We start from the raw sequence: 21916 nt of genomic DNA, 5'->3' as shown, positions 1-21916 counted from the left end.
GCACATGTTATATATGCAAATCACCATGCTTTGAGTCTCTCAGATTAATACTGAAAAGTCATGGTATGGGCATAGGGAGATGAAAATTAAAAACAATGAAAGGCAAATGTCAGGCACAAGATCTATGCAGAGAGCCTTTACCTTTGCAGAGCCAAGCATCTGACCATTTATATAAGCTGACACAATGCAGTTCTTCTTTGCTTCCTTAGCAACTGTCACTGTGAGATGATGCCACTGGCCAGTGACCAGCAGCTTGCCACAGCCAAACTGGACTTGCCCTGGAAATGGGGAGGGATTTATGATCTCACCCTCAGGTTCCATGATATCTGTAACAGCAAAAATGGGGCCGTCAACAGCAAGTCTCTCACCTTCCCCTGCCTCTGGAACACAATTATCAAATGTAACACAAAGAACATGACACTCTGTGGTTATGGAGTGATTTGGTGCTGTTCAGTTCAATGTCTTTAAAACATTCCCTGAAGGTCTGTTATAAGGACCTGAGACTTACACAACTCTCAAGATCTCTTTAGCATAAAATGTGTCATACTCCCAAATAACACCTGCTAGCTGCCTCAATGCTGCAAAACTAGACTGAACTAGGACAAGGCCAAGATATTCTCTGAGAGGAGAACCCCTCAGGATATTCACTGAGTTAGCTGACAAAAAAAATTCCTAGCGAATTCATGAGATGATAAAACTCTGTACATTAATTTGTAGTTTTTATGAAAAGAGGCAAGCTGGGATTTTTAACATCATCTAAGGGAATCAGAGCACTCACACAATGTTAGCTGTGCATGAAAAATCCCAGCTACTATTCCCACTCCATTCCCAACCTCCTCTGCAGTGTTCAATCACATTCACATTTGAAGTACCTACTGTACTCAGTAAGGAGAAAGGGATAAATGTCAACAAGAAAAAAAGATTAATAGGCTGACATGACAGAAAACATTCTAAAAGTGAGGAGATGAAATGAACTGTTTGATTATGAAGCTAGATCACTCCCATACTCCTCAGTCCTACTCTCCAAACCTGCCTACTGCCACACAGAACAGGCAGGTACCAGCTGGTTCAAGTCCAGTCTCCACAACTGCACACAACCATATAACTGACATTCAAAAGTTTTTCTTAGAAGATCTCTAAGTTTTATCACATATTGCAGGCCACAAAATAATTCTCAATGCCTACAGCAAACTTAAAACTAAATATGACCAAGAATTAGAGTCACAACAGGCTGCCAGAAGAAAACTGAAGAGCTAAAAAGTCTCATTAATGTCCTGGCTACTTATAAGAAGAGGAAATTTGTTAATGAAAAATTCCAGATAATCAGAGGACACAGCACTGCAGCTTGACTGAGAAGAGCCTTACCAAGCGGCTGGAATTCCACTTCTTCTGTGGAAATTACCAAAGAAAGGTCCTGTGGGAAGAAGCTTACTGAAAAGCAAACAAATTCTTGCTCTGTTCTTGACATGTGCCTCACGACCGTGAGGAAACGGAGTGGGTGACTGTTGTGCACCAAACCAAACTTGCTAACCAGAAACCAGCAGGAGAGTGTCAGGCCACCTGAGGGAGGGAACATTCTGGTGCCTGCAGACAGGAAGCAAAAAAGGCAGTAAGGACGTTGGTTTTCCTGTGCAGACATTAGCAAACTGCTTCCTGTTTCATTTGTAGCCCAAACATTAGAATATGAGGTTTAATTTCTGTTCTGTTCTATTAGATTTCACTGCCTATCTTCAGTATCATAAAGGCTGCACATGTAAATGTGTGCACATATATAAATGACCTAAAATTGACTGATGAGAAATGACTACTAGGTCTCCATGCCACGGACCTCATCAATTGGGAAGCACTGAGCCAGAAACAAGTTCTCAAAGTTCACAAAATTTGGGAAGCAAAAGGTACAGTCATCTCCCAATTCACCCAATAGAGGATATTGATCTATAGGAGAATCCCATTTCATGTTGTGGCAATTTCTATTCCTTCTGTAGGAGATTACCATAAAATCTGGTGGCTTTTGCCTGTTAAGACTGTTTTCTTAGCATCCCGCTTTAAATTTGTATTGTTAATGTTAATGCTAATGCATCACACTATTAAGCTGCATCTGATCTGCATTTTGTTGAGTAGTCTGAATTACACAGCTCAGAGCTGGACTGGGAGACAGAAACAGAAGTGTACTAAAATACACAGCTTATTTGCTGCCATTTCTTAGAAATGTTGAACACTTTGAGTGGGGCTGAAAAGTCAGTGCTTTCAGGAAGCTGTAGGTGAGTCAAAGTGCTTACCCATGCCAATTCCTCCTGAGACAGACTGCTCTGCGCTGGGTCCCATGACAGTGGCCAAGGTAGGGAGGTATAAACACCTACAAAAGCAAGCAAAGCACCCATTCATCAGAAACATGCTGAAGGTCAGCAGTGGCTTAATACAGCAGAATCATGGTAGCAAGGCAGAGCCTAGGCTATCAGCAAGAAGACAATAACAAAATAGGTTGGCAACATTGTTGGAAGGAAGGCAGCAACAGGGCACAAGGACTGACTAAGTTCGAGAGAGAATTGATTAGTTGCCGTGTCCAGAATAAGGGCTTCGAGACTGCGGAGCAGCTAAAGAGAAAAGCAACAGCAGCAATACCCGTATCCTTCCATGGACATGTCAAACTCCACAAACGATGGAGCCAAAGCATTGCTGCGGAGCTGGAAGTTTCGAGGTGACGTCATGGAAATGAGACTCATTGCAGTCTGGAGTGCCAATGCAGATCCCTTAGACACCCAAGGAGAGCTGCTGACAGGCACAACTGTCTGAGGATCAGTTTTATTGTCCACCATGTCCTCTTCTGAACCTACAAGATCAACATAATGCCTAACCAGATCAGTGTCTGCAATACTTTTTTCAGTCACAGGTTTTGCCCATGTTCAATTCATCACTGCTAAGAACAGCGCTGCACGCTCTTCAAATAACACATCCTCAGCAGCCTGCAGAAATCCTCAGCAATACACAAAAATATTGCACTGAAGGAATTTCAAAATGGGATGCTGGCAGGAGAGATGAACTTGCAGAAGTGATAGCCATATTTCCTCCCGACACATCTTCAGGCAGCTCCGGATTTCACCTCTAGTAAAAAAGATCCCTGACCCATTGGTGCCATTTTTCTTATACACAGACCATTCAATTCTGCCATAACAGAATAGTTACAACCAACATGTGGGAGAGGATCTGAAGAATGACTGCAAAGAACGTAAGACCCAAATTTGTACCGTGCTGTATCAGGTGTCTCATAGACATGAGAACAGTTTAAGCACCAAATACTACTACTGTAGCCTTTCACCTGCAAAATATCTTAGAACAGAGAAAGGACTTGGATGGAAAATGGCCTGTATAAGCAAGGCAGACTACTAGGGTATCCTAGGGATTACAAAAAGCTGTGCTCCTTATTCACATCTTTATTCTATTTCTAGATATAAACCACAGAGAAAACATGCTGCAAACCCAGGAGACACTCCCCTTGGTTTGTGGAATATGATTAGCATTTTTATAGACCACTTCCATGTCTGATCCAGCAAAGTCTGAGTCTCTATCAGCATCTGGCTTCAGCACATGTATTGTAATTTGATCTCTGCTGGTCATTAGATCAGCTCTCACTGTTGGTCAAGTACCACCCAACCTGGGCAATACTCAGTCTAAAACATCCAGGCATACTCCACCTTCACTGTGCCTGTCTTGGAGCAACCTACTCCAACAGCAGCTTCCTGTCATTACAGAGACATCTATAACCCAGCCACTGTATCAGCAACAGACTGTTCATTGTGTGCTTACCTTCATTCCAAGCTGAATCACTCCCCTGACATGAAAGGACCTCAGTCTTGTTTGTGCTGGGCCTGGAAGGTAGTGGTGGAGCACCTCCCAGCCAAAGAAATTGCCTCATATGAAAAAAAAAAAAAAAAAAGAAGAAACAACTAAAAAAGGGAAAACAATAAAGCCAGACAATTTGGAGTCATAGCAACCATTCAAATACAGCTCAGCCCTATGGAGACCAACTTTCTTATTGAAGACCAAATTTTAAAGACACCCCAAATAAAATAGAAGAATGTTTTCTATTATATCATCACGAATATTTGGTTTGCTTTACCTTCCCCTTTCAAGGTTTTCCTATTGAAAAAAAATCAAAGGTTTATTTTCTTCAGCAATACTTTTGAATACTACTAATTTTTCAGAAAAAAGATCTATGGGGGTTTGGGGGAGGGGGGGTGTTGTTGTTGGGTTTTGGTTTTTTGTTTGTTTTTTGTTTGGAGTTTTTTGTTTGGTTTTGGTTTTTATTTGTTTCTTTGGGTTTTGGAGGGTTTTTCTTCAAGAATTCTGTTCAATTTTTGAGTAAAAGAAATCCAATTGTCCACTGCATATCTAACTTCATCTGCACTCTGATCTCTATTAGGTACTCCCATGCCTAGCATTTGCTAGCATTAAAGAAGAAAGTACATTTTCAAAGTAGAAACAACAGAGACTGAGAAACAAGACTACACTTTTTATTTCTGCGTTTATAATTGACATGGATCCAAGCTAAGAGAAAGTCACTTTTGCTCTTCAGGAAACAGCTTCTCCATATGAATACCAGGAGAGAATAACCCTAGTTGTTTTGCAATTACTTAATTAGTTACCATTCATAAATGGCTTTACAACCCCTGCAGAGATGATGCAGCAGAACACTACAGACTCATACCATCTTCAGTAAGTCATTTAAACATATATTCTGTGATCAATATGTAAGTAGTATTAAATGAGACTTGAAACAAAAGGCTGAGTCTTGCTGAATTAGGGCACTACATGAAGTATCCAATTATTACACAAACTTTGCAAAAAATTTGCACCACTAAAGCAAATTGGTTCCATTAGATAGAATCTGATACCTTAACACATCTGGCTCAATAGCCTGTGATGCAAGCTTCTCAAACACTCTAGTGAGGGGCAGATGCAGTGGATGGCTCTTATTGCGGAAGGCATCCTGACAGGAAGTTATGACAGTGCTCAGCAAACCAGATCCACACATCACCTGGCGACTCTTCTCTGACTTCACCAGGAACTGGATATGATCAACCACAGCACATTGGATTTCCTGTGAAAGCTGAAATGGACACAGAACTGAAGTCAGTGTGCTGGAACTAAAACAGTACATGGTGATTGATTCCCCCCCCCCCCCCCCCCCAGTTGTCAAATCTCTGGATGTAAAAACCTGGCCTGGAAAAGAAGCCTCTAAGGCCAGAGGCTCAAGTGCAACTGCATGGCTGTTCTATAAAGCTCTGCACTTGAACAGTATGCATATATCCACCTGAGTAGCTGCTCAGCCATCCACAGTTGAGCTTTCCTGCCACAACACTATAGTAGTGAAGGAAGAGAGCAATCACTGTCATTCAAAAGAAGGGACCACCACCACCGGCAGGTTATTAGGCATAAGCTTCAAGACCAACACAGTAACTCAGAATATATGTAACATTAAGCACATGTAGAGTCATATTGACAGGATCTACTCTTCTAAAAGCACTGTTCTTAAACAAAACTGTATCTAGCAATATCATGAAACACTTACTTAATTTTAAACACTTCTCTACATGTTTTGCTGAGTTGAAGCTTTACTTCATTATTGTTTATTAATGGTCTTAAAGAAGTATCTCAATTCTCATAAATTATCTTTAGAGCAATTTGTTTCCAATTAGGAATGGAGCCTAGCCCATTGACCTAACTAGATTTCACACAAAAGTAACTGTGCATCGTATATTTAAACACAAATCTTACAAAGATAAAGTGGTCCCTACCCCCAAGAGCTCTTTGGCTTTCTCATACATTCTTGTAGGAAATATCTATGCAAACTTTTAAAGAAAAGGACAGACATGAAGATTAGGACATGGGGATTTGATTTTATAACATAAATGAGAAGCAACTTCACTGGATTCAGAATAAGCTAGTTTATTAAGTGTAAAGAGGAATTCAGCTCTTTTGCATCCAGACTAAACAAAACCAGTACAGGACAATTTCAAAGCCAACAAGCAATTTGTTTTCAAAGTGCTCAGCAACCAAAAGCCCCAATTGCAACACCTAGACAATAATACTAGCACATCCAATGCAACTTACATATTGTTTTTGTAAACTCAACTACGATTTTTGATATCTGAAGGGCGAATTCTTTGAATAACATTTTCTTCTTTTAATGACTGTTCATTCCCAGTGACACAAGTTTCACTGTGCATCTCATTACATATAGAACTCATCCACCAAAGTACACTATTCTTCAGAGAGGCACTTATTGCTACAGCATATCAAAGCTTTGCTTATAACTTTTTGTAGCTTTTTATTACTATTTTAGTCCATTTTTGACTGGATGCAGGAAAGTATTTAGATGTATAAAACCATGACAAAACAGAGAAGGACACAGGTCTTGACTAAGTGAAACAAAATAAATCCAATAAAAGCATAATGGCATACAAAAAAAATTGATTGTTTTCATTAGCTTAGCATTTTTGTCAATACCAGTATCGCCTTGTTTTGAATAAAATGTGCTGTTTTCATGGATCTTGGTTCCAGTAAAATGAGATTTTAGTGGAAATATTAATGGTGGCCAGGAAACCAGGCTGCGTGTTTCTATATGCATGGATTGATTTTCCTAATGCATACTACTTGCACCATGAATCAGGATATTGAAGGTGCAAGTTAGAATGCAGTTGGGCTCACAGCTCTGCCTCAGATTAGAGTCTTAAGGGCGAAATGTCACCTAACAATTTGTCCAATCTGCTTAAGTAGTTCCCAGATTCTTGCTCCTAAGAGCCCATAGTTTCAAAACTTGGTAGCTGAATTTAATTCACTGTTATTCATCTCCAAAATTATTATGCTATGTTCCAGATGAGCAAGAACTTTGAACCTTTGGCAGTGTGGGTTCACTTCAAAGGGATGTGATTTCTTCAGATTTAAGAATGATACAGCAATAATTCTGTCTGTAATTGCAAAAACCAAACTTACTTTTCAATCTCAAAGCTCCTCTCACTTGAAAAGCTAGCAGCCCTTCATAGAAAATTAGAATTAACTTCATAACATAAGATAGAGATTTAGTTTTACTAATGAAGAAATCAAGGCATCAAAAGTAGCACTTTCAAAAAGTTCCAAGTGACCCAGGATTTTAAATCATGCTTTCAATAGAAAGCTTAGACATCCATCAGTTTAGAACCCATTGTCTGTAGAAAGTTTGAGTCACTTCTGAAAATCATCTGTGCAATTTTTTTTCCCTTAAGATGTTACCAAAATTAAATAATTCATAAATTTATCACAGCTCACATTCCTGATGCACAGTTCCCAGCTGCAAGCACATTCCCATTCTACCACAATATTTTGCTGATTAAATCTCACTCACAGACCTTAACAAGCAAAACTTGCTTTGCTGACAGTATGTATAACTGGGTTTTACAAAGTTACAGAATAACTTGGCTTCATGTGCTCCTTGCAAGTGGACAGGGAAAAAAAGCTCTATGAACTGTGTGAACTGTTTGTACTTTTCCAAAAACATGGAGCTAGATAGGGCCTAGTTAAATGCCCCACATAAATTATATCATATCCATCAGGCTTTTCATATTTCCCCTTGGTATACCCTGTGTGTAAGAGAAGCTACAGAGCTTTCCTCATATGAATACCAGGGCTACTATTGCCTTCTAAAGAAATTACACTAGTAAGTCTTGACCATTTGAAGCCAGGCAACAAAACCTCTTTGTAATTTTAAGAATCCTTTTGTTAATTCTGGTGGTCTGACAGACCTCTTGGTCACCAAATTACATTAGTTGCAGTATTTTTTTTTCCCCCACAGTATTAGCCAAATGCAGTATCTCCTCATTTTTCTAAGCTACTGTGCAGTGCTGTAGTTCATCGGACACCTGAGAGGAAGGCAAAGCTGTCTCTGTGTGCCACCTTATAAATGATACAATTGCACAAAAAACAAGACAAAATAGAAAATGATCTTCAGTATAGTTAGACAAGGATTCTTGGCAGAGTTCCTACCCCTTCAATCCAGGGTACATTACCAATATTTTAGTGCAACTTTAGAGACACTGACTGCTTTTAAAGGAGAAAGTGAATAGCAAGAGAAACAGGACAAATAAAAGGGCAGGCTGTGGGGTTGGACAAACAGGAAGAAAATTACTTGGTCTGTATAAACAGTGAAAGCTTCAGAAGTTGGTTGATCAATGAACAAGCAAACTTCTTACTAAAAGCCTAAAAATAACCTTGGAAAAGAACATGCAGACAGGCTGTGCATTTTCTTTAAAAAAAAAAGTTGTGCTGTAATCAGGCTTAGCAAAGAAAAATCCCCCAGGGGACAAGGCTGGAGCAAAGCCTGCAGGAAAGTGCTCAGGGGAAAGAGCTGAACTTCAGCTACCGGCGCAGGCTGGAGGACCCACAGCCAAGGTGTTGCTAGCCTCCTTCCTACCAGAGTTCTAGTCCATTCTCCTCTCCCTTCTCTCAAAGCCTTGGCTGCACAACCCAAAGGGAAATGAAGCTCTGGCCAAATACCCAAAGAATTTCCTTGTGCAGAAAATGCAGTGCGGTAATTTAGGAATTCACTGTGATATTAACAGTTACATTAGCAGTGATAACAGTAACCTAAGTCTAAAGGCAGACAAATCTCAAATGTCACACAGTCTTCTGTGGGCCATGTCTAACTATGTCAGAGATCTTTTCAGTTTGGAAAGAATTTACATTTTTAAGAAGTACATATACTTGGAAAGTGTTATGCTGTTAACATCTACAGTGAGAACAACTAGTTCAGGCTAAATTTAAACCAGTGATAAAGGTCTTTAAGAAGGTGCAAAGCCCTTATTGATGCACAATGTTTTAGTTTTACAACAGTGAATATGACAGCAGTTCATCATAGGAGAGACATGGATAAGAATAGAAAGAACAAATCCAGCTGTGGAAGCAATAATATTATTTAACATAAGTATAGATAATTTACATAATGAATCATATGCAGACTTTTTGTCCATACTCACAAGAAACCTGCCAGGATGATGACACAGAACTGAATCATGCTTTGATTTTCTTCTCAAAAGTTCTTTTCTTTCCCTTTCCCAGCCTTGTCTGATCTAGGAGATCTCCTTATCTGACATCGCACAGGGGAAAGACCTGGCATGACACTCTGGACTCTTAAAAGCCACAGTTCTAAAATGCCAGATAAGGATGACATATGTCTGAGGGGAAACTTCTTTCTTTTTAAGGTAGAAAAAACCCCTGTCAGTATCCTGAGCCACATATCTAAAGTAGATGTTAACCTGTCTCACTTTACTTAGTTTTTGAAACATGTGACAATGCTATCCTTCATCACTGAATAGGCAGCATATTAATAAAAAAAAAATCCACCTTTTATTTGGTCAAACTGTTTGCAGTCTGATGGGAACTGGCTTAGTACCAGTCCCAGGCATGAACATGAGCAATATCCTCTACATACAGTTTACTGACTCAAAGACTGTCTCTTGGGGGGGGGGGGGGGGGGTTTAAGGCTTTTAAGCAAATTTTCATCCCCATATGACATTCAAATTATTTTTGATCATACCTAGGAATAGCAGTAATATACAACCACAAATCTATTCTCCTCAGGTTTTAATTGTCATTCTAGACAGTCAGAAGAAATGGCTGAAGTGCAAGACCACCTGTTTTACTGTCTGCTGTTGTTTTTTCTATGCTGACAGGCTCAACATTTCTTCAGCCCATCACTGCTTGGGTCCGACAAAGGTCACTGAGAAGCTGCAAATTTGGCAGGAAATGGATATTATCTCTGAGGGTCAGAATCAAAGTACATTAAATTTATTGAGTTCCATTAATGTTTCTGTAAAAGCAGTGCTTTCTCATTGCCATTTCTGTGAAAACAAAGGATTGCACATGACTTAATCTGATTCTGAAGATTTTTCCAGATTAGTCCTGAACACCTTGGCCTAAAAGATCTATCACAGCACTAAAACAAGCAGAAAGGGTGAGTTACTGTCTGTTCTTCACCATTGCTCCTGAAAAATTTATGATTTGACCCACACTCAGAGCAAGAAGGCCCTTCAGATTTTTGAATGAAAGTCTGCAGTAAAAGAGTTCCACCCACAAAGAAATTATTTCATCTCTCATATAGCTGTCAAACACTGTTGCACTAAAATAAAGAATAATACCCTGTTTGGGACAGAATAGATCTATTCAAAGAGAAATTCCCTCAGTTATTATCCTTCTACCAAGTAGCTCCCCTTCACCAGCCATTGAGGTCCACCTTTTGCATCAGATCTTGCCCGACTCCCACGTTCCAAGTAGCATCTCATTGCACAAGGGTTCATGTCATGGTATATGTTATGATTAAAGGTACTAAAGTCCAGCCTTTTGTGTCACTACCTGGCAGCATCAGTGAGCTGTCCAAGCTATGGGGCACGAGGTTCCACTCATTCTCTCACCCACTTTTACATAGAATTAGCCAGAAAAATCCTATTTTTCCTCTATCCTTTTTCTGGGTCATTTGATGAAAAACTCTTCAGGACATGTTTTAACTTCTAGCTAGAGTCTGACTATGTAGGACCCCACACAACAGCAGTCCCATTTTACCTGAGGCAATCCTATTCACAACAGCAAACACTATTATTAATAATTTCTTGTTGACTAAGAAAAAATGAGTGAAAAGGGAAGAAAAGATGAACACACTTAAATACATAACTGAAATTACTGGAATTTGTGCTCTAGTTCTTCATATTTTTAAGAACACTGCCATCTACTGAGGGTCTGAGAGACTTTCTCTCTCATAGAGCTCAGCCCTAGAGCCAGCTCTGATAAATTTCTTGATGACACTCTCTCTCATCCAATTAACTGTTCTACTTGTTTTTCAGAAATTAATTACTGTACTTAAAATTTCACTAGCTGATGGCTTGGTTCCACTACACAGAGTTGGGATGTGCCAGCAGTTAGTTGCACTCCCACCTTCCATAGCTCTGAATGAACAATCTGGTTTTATTTCAATCCCTCCGTATGTACTTTAACGGTATTCAAGTCTTTTAGACCAGATAGCAGATACAACATAGGCAATATGCTTGTTCAGATTGGGTGTGTGCATAGAAGGTTTGACAAAGCAAAGCAGATTCTAAGCTCCATTGAAAGTTTATGGACTGTTAGGCCTAAAAAGCCAGACTGTTCTGGTTGCTAGGGTTGCTAGGTCCGTAGCAATATTTTAAACAATTTTCAAGGGACTTCTACACTTGTGCCTTTGCAGTAAGTATTCTGGGACCAAGACCCATGCACTGCATCAGATAGGTATAGAAACACTTAGTCAAACTGATAGCCAAGAGCCTTTGTTGTTCTTATATCTGTCGACTCAGTGAAATTTGCACTGTTCCTCTTGCCAGTGTTCTAGGTAAATTTCAGTACTTCCACATCTGCAAAGAGTAAGCAATTCTTGGAAATGAAGCTACAGAAAAGTAGCAGACATTGTTTAGACGGCACTTTGATACATTCAGACTCACCTGAGAGTGTCCCTTTTTGTACAGCTTTGGCAGCAACCTCACCATAACACAGACAGCACCTGGATTTACAATGGCGCAGTCACCCATTTCCCACCTGCAGGAAAAAGACACATAAGACTCACTGTCATAATTATCATTAAGATCAGCAAAGACAGTCCAACAATATTCCAGCAGAGTACAGCATTAAATCCTCTTAGCAGTAATAGGCAGACAATACAGATGACCTGGAACAGCTGGAATCCTCCTTTGAGTAACAAAGACAGGACATAACCTGCTCATGAGCTCACAACTCAGGCACCTGTACATTCAAAGATGTGCAGCAGCCTCTTTAAACTACCTTTGCCTTTGAAGGTACTTGCAGTACAGAGAGAATAGACAACCAGAGGGACCTCTCTGATGCATCAGCCCAGAACTAGTGTTACATTTTCTATTTTCAAGCAGTAACTTTGGTCCTACTATAACTGGCATACTTTAAAACCATAATAGCAATAAGCAAAGATGAGACAGTCTTGATGAAATCAGTATGCCACCCTTCCCTTCCAACACCAGAATCTACTTAAACTAGTAAAAAAAAAGTTAAATGTCTGTGCTTCCCCACCAGTTTTCATTTTTGCCATGTATCACCTTCGTACATTCAGGCACAGGAATGAACTGTGGCATCAGAGTTACCACAGAGAAGATCTGCTTATGCCATGATGCAGGCTAGAGGTCAGATATATCTCAAAGATGAAGACACAGCATAGCAGTAACCCTTAGGCACTGCAGGCTTGTCATGCTCAGAGTATCACCGGCATTTCTGGGTGCACCTCTGAACCAGAGTTGTGATGTGCACTGCCAGAAACATCTGTCCCAAATAGATCTCATGAGAAAAGAAAAGGCAACATCTAACAGCCATAATTAGACTGAAAAAAATAAAGCACAATATGCTTTATGGACTGTATAAAACAAAGGGTACAAGTAAAAGAGTGAGCATAAAAAAAGCCTTTACAAGGGACCTAAAGGAGGGTAAAAAGGCTGTAGTAACATCTTAGCCACTTCCGAAAAGAGCAGCGAGTAACGTGTAGCACACTGCCACACAGTGACAAATAATTCTTACTGCACCCTCAAGAAAGACTCAAATTGTTCATTTGCAATATTTTCTGTGTAATGATTCAAAATCAGATGTGGTATATATACTTACTGCAGCAGTGCCCCCAGTTTCGACACACACACCTGTACTTGACATGAATGTGGGCGAGTTTTTCAATGTCAAACAAGAAAAAAGTACATACTAAAAATATGCTTTCTTCTCATCTCCCCCCAAAAACCTTAACCACCTTAAAAGAGAAAAATCCAGGACCACTAGAATCAATAGGATCGAAATTTCAGTCTGTTTTCCTGCTGTGGCTGTGCTCCCCAGAGCAAGTTCATTTTTAGCCTAAGCCACTATTTTCAAGGACTGACTTCCCAAACTTTCAATTCAGTTCAAATTCCCATCTCTGGCACTATAAAAATACATTGTCAGGCAGTGTGTCTGGTTCTCCTAACCAGACAGCAGTCTTCCTAAAGACTTAGACACTGAAGAAATATGGTTACTTCTGAACCTCAAAATTTTGCTTTCATATAGAGACTTTTTTTTATAACCCATATGATATGTAGTAAAGGTAAAACATGAGCTAACGAAATGTGAATATCAGAAGGCAATAATAGCAAGTGATCCTTTAAAAAGTAAATAAAATCATGAAATAGTTAAGACATTGGCATAACTATAAGGAGATATTTTCTTATTTTTGAGCACTGCTTGGCAGGGCTGTTAACAAGGAAGAACAAAGAAGAAAAATCCAGAGTCCCTGACCAGCAATGAACTACACCTTAACTTCCCTGCCAGCATTGCATACTTGCTCCCCTCTAAGAATATTATATAAGCCTTGTCTCCACCCTTCTCTGCGGTTTTCCAAGAGGCCCTCGTTTTCTGGCTTGTCTTAGTACAAAAGCTGGTACCAACTCCTCACTCCTGCAAATATCCCATCTCTTGCACTCCTGCCTCAGGGCCATCCAGTCAACCCCATGATTCCACTCCATCTACCTTACCAGTATCATGGTGTGAATCCCAAATCTACTCTGCACTGGCTGCTACTTAAACAATAGATAAATAATAGGGTTTGGGGACAAAATAAGATGCTGCAAAGAACCTGAAAAGCCATTAGCGCAGTGAGTCTGTGGTAACAGCAGCTGCAGCAGCCATTCTGCTAGGGTGGACATGAAGAGGGGCTTCCCTCCCAAAGAGAGATCAGCCTCAGTTAACACAGTTTGCAGTAAGGTATCTCTAATCACCAGGAGCAAAAGGAAAAACAGAGACCCCATCTGTCACAGAAGGTATTTCAAACATTAATGCAGGAGCAGGAACACAGAGGGCTGTTTTTCAGATGGGAATGAAAGGGTCAATTGCCCTGTGGCCCAGCAGCTTGCAGCATCATTGACCACAGGACAGTGTAAGGGGCTAGAATATTATCCAGTTAAAATGCTGATTTTTCTCTCAGTCACAGGCTCCCATAGGATGACCTCCTTTCCCCCTCTTCAGGGATGTTAAATACATCTTGCAGGATGGGGCATCACAGGGCACCTATGCTGACTGCACTCAAGTTCCTCCTTTCAAGCTGCATAGCCCCAGGCTGAAGCCTTCTTCAGGAGGAAGTGTGAGCATGGAGTACAGCTAAGAGGAGGATGCATCAGGGGAACCACAGGCTTGCAGGAACTCTGGGAACTTGATTTCTTATTTTTATTTTCAGAAAATTTACTGCTGGAAAAGGATACAGGCTGTGTGGCCTGAAGATTGACAGCTTGCCAGAACATGTTCCTCTGCTGTGTTTACATACACTTGTCCTGGACAGCCTCCAGCCACCTCTAGCTAATCTGGCTTCCTTTTGTGCCTTCACATCCCAGAACCAAAGCCCAACTGTCCCAAACCAGACACTGTGAACTGAATGGATCCCAACTGATATGATTAATTTCCCCACAAGTTGTATTCATTCAGTTACTACACAGCCTCACAGCTCAGCAGGCAAAACAACACAGGACCTAGGAAGCCTTGCTTTATGTTTCAGATCTAGTAACTTGAGAAAGGTAATCAGAAGACAGAGCCATACCCTTGCCAGCATTGCCACTGATCTACTCTTTCTCCCTCCTCTTCCCTGAGCCTCCCTTATACACACAAGCTACAGGCTATGGACTTCTTATAACCACCACCATCCATATAGTCTCCGCACACTGACCCATGTTCTCCTAAATGAGGCTAGGAAGATCTACTTTGAAAAGAATATTCATTCCTCCTGAGCCACCAAGTCCTCTCCCCAGCACTGAGTATCTAACCAGAAGCTTCCAGTGTAATTCAAAGAGTGGTGACAGGGAGCAAACTTCTCCATGACTATTTTAAAATCAGCTGCACAAGGAGCAAAGAAACCTACTGCAGGTTTTTCTAGTTCCTTCAAACCAGTACAAATATGACCAGAAATACTTATTCAGCCTGCCTCAGTACTCAGGGAATGAAAGTTCTGTTGACTTCAGTGACTGCTAGCTACAAGTGGCCGACCTAATGACTTGGTCTTTAAACCTGGAAGATGACTGTGGAATAACCTACAATAAGGGCTGAAGGAATCTCGCAGTTATAAACTTAGCCTTTTTAAGCATAACTCCAACCAGAAACATTTTTGAGAAAAGGACTGAGAGATTCAAGATCAAGCTACAGACACATGAAGGTGCAGAAGATCTCACAAGTTATGAAATGCAAGTTATTCAGAATTGATTCACAGCTGACAGCTGCGTTGATTTCTGGTGTAGTCTTTTCTTCCTGCAAAGGATATATATTTTTATATAATCCTTCATTATATGAGGCAGGCAGCATTATTATTGCTTTTCCAATTTTCTCTATTTCAGCTGTATGAGTAAATGAGTGAGAGTGTGTGTGTCTGTACACCTGTCTGGACACACATGCATGGGAGAGCATTTAAAATAACTTAAAATAGTTTTTATTTTTAAGGTACCAGGTGACTGGAAACAGCTTTCCACATAATTGAGAAAATCAAAATTGATAGGGGCAGATTCAAGCAGAGACTAAAGACAAGCTTCAAGTCCCAGCAACCTTTTCCTTAGAGCCCATTCCTGCTCCCACATTGCACGTGTCAGAACCATCAGCACAAACTGTAACTCTCGGAGTTGTGTGTCCCTCTGCTCCACTGAACACATGCCCCAATGTTTAGCACCATTTACCTTTCAAAAAGAGGTGATGACTGCTGTCTGGAGGCCTGGGTGTTGGGACTGTGACACTGATTTGTTTGTTCTAGGCAGGTTATATCACACCTTACCTCAGTTTACTACCATATAAAATGGAGATACCAGTCTTACTGTTCTATTTCCTGTAGTAAATAAAGACTTACTTCTCTTCAGGGTTTCCCCATTGCCTGTAGGCAGAGGCAGGTAATTTGTTGCCTGGTCTTTTGAAAACAGCAGGATGCTCTTCTTGAGCTTGGGGTCCCTCCTGATCATCTCTTGATGCCTCTCCCATCTCTGGCTTTCTCTCCTTGAAGTAGCTCTTCAGATGGAGGGTTCCTTTGACCATGTGATCAAGAAAATTCAGAATCCATATGCAGTTCTTTAGCCACATTGGGAAAGGTTCTGAAGAACAGAAAGCTGCATCCAAGAATTCTGCAAAGGTCCTTGTCTTCTCAAGGGTCACAGGGATTTGCCATTCCCCTTGTGTCCAGAAGCATCCAAGTGACCCGAGATCCTCTGCCATCTTTTCAAAGAGACCATTCCTCTGGAAGAAGTAGCTGTTGACAGGGTCCAGGTGCAGGGCTGCTGATATCCCCTGAAGTGTGTAGAAAACAAGCTCCAATATGCAATTCTGCCCAACTGCTGTCCACAGCCCAGATGGAGGGTCCTGCAATGCACCTTCCATATCTGAGAGAAGGGACAAGAGTCCATTGAATCCACTGCAGGTTCTGAAAGCTGAATGGCTCTTGCGACTCTCCAGTATCCTTAGGAGTGACTACAAACATTGGGAAGAAAGGAGACAAAAGAAGCACTTAAACCAAGGGACAAAGAAGCTTCAGAATATTTTAAAATTCCAAGTTTGTACCAAAATTCTTTCACTGAAATTTCACTCTTTGACCAAAAAAAAAAAGTTGGTCAAAGTAAAGGTCACCACTGCACAACTTTTCTCCTCCTCCCTTCCCCCGTTTACCCAATGAGTCAAACAACCAAGATTTGAATGCACCCTCTGGAGCAACCCATGTAGTCAGCCTGACAGGTAGAGAATAGAGCTCACAGGAATAAGCGAAGAAATCAAATTTCCTGCATTACACATCCTAGTCAGTCTGGCCAGAGGTAGTTTCAGACCTTTGGCTGTTCTTTCATCAGTCTTCTCAGACTCTCTCAAGAAATCTGCCTTTGCCTTAAATAAATAAAAGCAGAGATTCAATTATAAATAACCTCATATAGTAACTGAGAAGGCAGCACAGCTCTCTATAGGCAAGTCTTCCTACAGCCCTGAATACACATGAGAAGCCACGCTGGACTTTTGCTCATATGACTGAGCAGACCCTTTCCAAAAAGGCAGTGACACAGGATGGCCAAAAGAACACTGCAAGCAGCAGGCTCTCCTCATTAATAAAGGCAATAATAATTCCGTTTCTCAGCAGAGGCATTTTTAAAGTTTGCACAACACTTTGGAGGAAAAAAGCCATAAAGAGTCAGATCCCAAGATAATTAAGTGATTAGATTTTCTCTAACTTCAATGGGCTTAAAGCAGGTTGTAAGTGAATGCCACTTGACAATATTACCATGCATGAAAACGAACCTATACCACTTGTAAATTTTGAATGCTATGGGCTTGCCATTTTAAAACAAATCTAGAAAAGTGTCCTGGTTTCAGCTGGGGTAGAGTTAACTGTCTTCCTAGTAGCTGGTACAGTGCTATGTTTTGAGTTCGGTATGCGAAGAATGTTGATAACACTGATGTCTTCAGTTGTTGCTCAGTAGTGTTTAGACTAAAGTCAAGGATTTTTCAGCTTCTCATGCCTAGCCAGCGAGAAAGCTGGAGGGGCACAAGAAGTTGGCACAAGACACAGCCAGGGCACCTGACCCAAACTGGCCAACAGGGTATTCCATACCATGTGACGTCCCATCCAGTATAGGAATGGGGAAGTGGGGGCAGGGATTTCGCCACTTGGGGGACTGGCTGGGTGTCGGTCAGCGGGTGGTGAGCAATTGCACTGCGCATCATTTGTACATTCCAATCCTTTCATTATTGCTGTTGTCATTTTATTAGTGTTATCATTATCATTATTAGTTTCTTCTTTTCTGTTCTATTAAACGGTTCTTATCTCAACCCACGAGTTTTGCTTCTTTTCCCGATTTTCTCCCCCATCCCACTGGGTGGGGGGGGAGTGAGTGAGCGGCTGCGTGGTGTTTAGTTGCTGGCTGGGGTTAAACCACGACAAAAAGTTATTAAGAGTTGTAGTGGTGGAAGTAACATTACTGAGAAAAAAGAGATTGTAAGGAAACAGTCTACTGTATTTGAGTGTAATCCATCCCAGGTTTTTGGTATGTTGCACAATTCATTTTGTAAATATGATGCTCTTTCAGGCACCAGGGACCTTTCAAATTTGAGGCTGTACCTTTTCACATTGGAAAGGGCTAATTTTACATATAAAGTTTCCCAACAGATATCTAATGAAAGAGGTTCACTTCACAACCTGCTGAAGAGGAACAGTTTCTAACATAAATATATCTCCCTGTAACAGGATCTAGGACTGTGAGAAATGGTTGCCAGCACTGGAGGGGGAGGGGGAACCCTATTACTGTCATTCAATTTTGTATGATAATGTATCAAACCAGGCAGAGACTTCTGAACAGGGAGTAAATTTAATAACTCAGAGTTGAAGTTATCAGGACGGCTTTAACACATTTCAGAGAAGGTCAACAGTAACTACATTTCCTCCAGCTCTAACTCAGTTAGAATTTAATCACCTATGAGTTAGTATTCCTCTGTCTTGAATCTATAAAACTGATGTCTGCTGGAAACCCCCTAACCCAGTTAATGTTAACAGAATTTATTTCACATTCCATTATTTGTTATTCGTCATAATTGTCCACGTGCCACGATGGAATACGGCAGTGCTAATTGCATTTGGGCTCAGGCTTTAACAGCTAAATATATATTAGCAAATCAATCTGAATCTTTGTGTAACACAATCACAGTCCCAATGGGTGTAGATAATAAATTCATTTGCTTGCATTATGCTTTAATACAGTTATCATTTGTCAAAATTAGACACTGCAGCTGCATTTATTTTCATATTAGATTGGACACTGTACTCAACTTTTCCACAAATATTGTTAAAGTTTACTGTTTCATATCAAAGCTATAAACTTTGTCGTGTTTTTGTTTTTTTAAAGTAACATGGTTCTTTTATCACAGAAGCAGCTGCTATATCGTGCTGAAAGGTGAATTCAGTTCACACTTGGTAGAGAAGGTAGAATGAAACTGCTTACAACACTGCTGCTTTTCATTTTGATGCCTATGATCTAAACCAAAATAAAGCACACTGATTTTTTCCCCTGCTTCATTGCTTATGGATCAGACCCCCTATAAACACAATACAGGGTATGAATAGTTCTAGTTCCTTCCTCCAAACTTTCATAAGACTCCTTCTTTCTATCATCTCACATTTCTTTCCATGACACTAGTGTATGTGAGAGGTGACAAAATTAAGGACAGCAAAGTTTCAACCTCAGAAAATTATCAGAATCAAGCTGTTTATCTCACACCTACCCTGCCCCTTCCAATCTTACTCCTTCACTTCTTCTCACATCCTCCCTCCACATCTCCTCCACTTTCATTCACATTTGTCTCTCCTTTCTCTGTCACATTACATAGAACTGCTCATACAACTGTGCCCTTTGCCATTTCCATTTCTCTGTTCTGCATTACTATTTAAGTCTTCAAAATACTTCACAATCTGATACTGGGTGAAGGTGTTGACCACAGACACATCACTAAAAATCAAAGCACCCAGTTTACCAGAATCAAAAACTGGCCCATGGCTCTTTTTTCTTCTGCATTAGTGCTAGGGGTGAGATTAAGAGCAATTTGCCACAAGCCAAGCAGTTTCCAAGAAAACAACAACCAAGTGGGAAGCCACATTAATTACCTTCAGCAGATCTAGTTTCAGATGTAGTTCCCCTTGAGTAGAAGAACAGAGGGCCCCAATGATAATGCTCATATATTCTTCATAATTGATGACTGATAGCTGCTCCAAGATGCTGAGAGTAGCATTCCTGTAGCACTCATCATCCAAAAATATCTTGATATATGGCACCATTCCATAGTCCTTCAGAACAACTGGGGACACATACGGTATCATTTGTTACTTAAACTATGCTTTACTTGTAGTTTTCACAGGCAGATTTTCAGTGTTGGTATGAAGTGCCACATTTCTACAAATATAGCAGGAGAGGCAAGAAGAGCTGTTTAAGCTACAGACAACACAAACTGAGTGGCACAAGAACAAGTAGGGATAAAATGACTGGATGACGATGGTTTCTAATCACAGAATCATAGAATGGTTTGGGTCGGAAGGGACCTTAAAGATCATCTAGTTCCAACCCCACTGCCATGGGCAGGGATACCTTCCACTAGACCAGGTTGCTCAAAGCCCCATCCAACCTGGCCTTGAACACTTCTAGGGATGGGGCATCTGCAACTTCTCTGGGCAACCTGTTCCAGTGCCTCACCACCCTCATAGTGAAGAATTTCTTCCTTACCTCTAATCTAAATCTACCCTCTTTTAGTTTAAAGCCATCACCCCTTGTCTTATCACTACATGCCCTTGTAAAAAATACCTCTCCAGCTTTCCTGTAGGCCCCCTTTAGATACTGGAAAGCTGCTATAAGGTCTCCCCAGAGCCTTCTCTTCTCCAGGCTGAACAACCCCAACTCTCTCAGCCTGTCTTCATAGGAAAGGTGCTCCAGCCCCTTGATCATCTTCATGGCCCTCCTCTGGACTTGCTCCAACAGGTCCATGTCCTTCTTATTTTGGGGGCCCCAGAGCTGAACACAGTACTCCAGGTGGGGTCTCACAAGAGTGGAGTAGAGGGGGAGAATCACATCCCTCAACCTGCTGGTCACACTTCTTTTGATGCAGCCCAGGATACGATTGGCTTTCTGGGCTGCAAATGCACATTGCCAGGTCATGTTGAGCTTCTCACCAACCAACACCCCCAAGTCCTTCTCCTCTGGGCTGCTCTCAATCCATTCTCTGCCCAGGCTGTATGTGCACTTGGGATTGCCCCGACCCATGTGCAGGACCTTGCACTTGGCCTTGTTGAACTTCATGAGGTTTGCACAGGCCCACCTCTCAAGCCTGCTTTCCAATACAATAATGAATAAAAAGACACCTTATTAGTTTTCAGCTTAAACATCTCTTTAGTTTATGAAGGGGACTGTTTGATAGTTTGTGACAATATATTTGCACTGTGTAAGATGCTGCAAACATGGATTCCAGTATTCAGAAGAGTTCAGTTCTATATTACTATGTTCCACAAGATTCCCCACACATACACCTCTTAGGTACACCAATACTAAATGTATGAGTGTGTTTTGGGTTTGTGTGGTGAGGTTTTGGTAGCAGGGGAGAGGCTACAGGGGTGGCTCCTGTGAGAAGCTGCTAGAAGCTTCCCTGGCTCCAAGTCAGACCTGCCTCTGGCCAAGGCCAAGCCCATCAGTGATGGTGGTAGCACCTCTGGGAGAACAGAGTTAAGAAGGGGAACCTGCAAAGGGGGAGGAGATTGGAATGTGAAAGAAACACCTCTGCAGACAGCAAGGTCAGTGAAGAAGGAGGGGGAGGAGGTGCACTGGAGGAGGGGATGTCCCCGCAGCCCGTGGTGAGGCGGCAGGCTGTCCCCCCCAGCCCATGGAGGTGAGTGGGGGAGCAGATGCCCACCTGCAGCCTGGGGATGAGCCCATGCCAGAGCAGGTGGATGCCCCCAAAGATGACCAGGACTCTATGGGAAAACCCGCACTGGAGCAGTCTGTGACTGAAAATCAGCCCGCAGAAAGGACCCATGTTGGAGAAGTTTATGAAGGACTGTCTCCTGTGGGAGGGACCCCACGCTGTAGCAGGGGAAGAGTGAGGAGTCCTCCCCCTGAGGAGGAAGGAGTGGCAGAGACAACATGTGATGAACTGACCTGACCATAACTCCCTTCCCGGGGGGAGGAGGTAGAGAAAACCAGGAGTGGAGTTGAGCCAGGATGGAAGGAGGGTTGGGGGGAAGGTGTTTTAAGATTTGAGTTTTACTTCTCATTATCCTTATTTTGATTTGATTTGTAGTAAATTAAACTGATTTTGTTTTTTCCCCAAGTTGAGCCTGCCTTTTGCCTGT

The 21916-nt window shown here is 41.4% G+C and overlaps 1 protein-coding gene across 3 annotated transcripts in view; it reads right to left on the bottom strand.

Moving 5' to 3' along the window:
* WDFY4 (WDFY family member 4) overlaps positions 1–21916 on the bottom strand; it is a 147233-nt gene that overhangs the window by 104225 nt on the left and 21092 nt on the right. For all 3 annotated transcript variants that reach the window (XM_052798548.1, XM_052798550.1, XM_052798549.1), the window contains exons 11-19: positions 19688–19878; positions 15911–16521; positions 11499–11592; positions 4893–5107; positions 3805–3908; positions 2623–2830; positions 2280–2356; positions 1366–1584; positions 142–326 (exon numbers count right to left, since the gene is read on the bottom strand). In XM_052798548.1, the coding sequence (XP_052654508.1) occupies positions 142–326; positions 1366–1584; positions 2280–2356; positions 2623–2830; positions 3805–3908; positions 4893–5107; positions 11499–11592; positions 15911–16521; positions 19688–19878 (1904 nt within the window). The remainder of the gene's footprint in view (positions 1–141; positions 327–1365; positions 1585–2279; positions 2357–2622; positions 2831–3804; positions 3909–4892; positions 5108–11498; positions 11593–15910; positions 16522–19687; positions 19879–21916) is intronic.

The sequence above is a fragment of the Harpia harpyja genome, chromosome 10 (genome assembly GCF_026419915.1).
Source record: "Harpia harpyja isolate bHarHar1 chromosome 10, bHarHar1 primary haplotype, whole genome shotgun sequence".
In the NCBI taxonomy this organism is placed as follows: domain Eukaryota; kingdom Metazoa; phylum Chordata; class Aves; order Accipitriformes; family Accipitridae; genus Harpia; species Harpia harpyja.
This window is presented reverse-complemented; position numbering and strand designations above follow the sequence as displayed.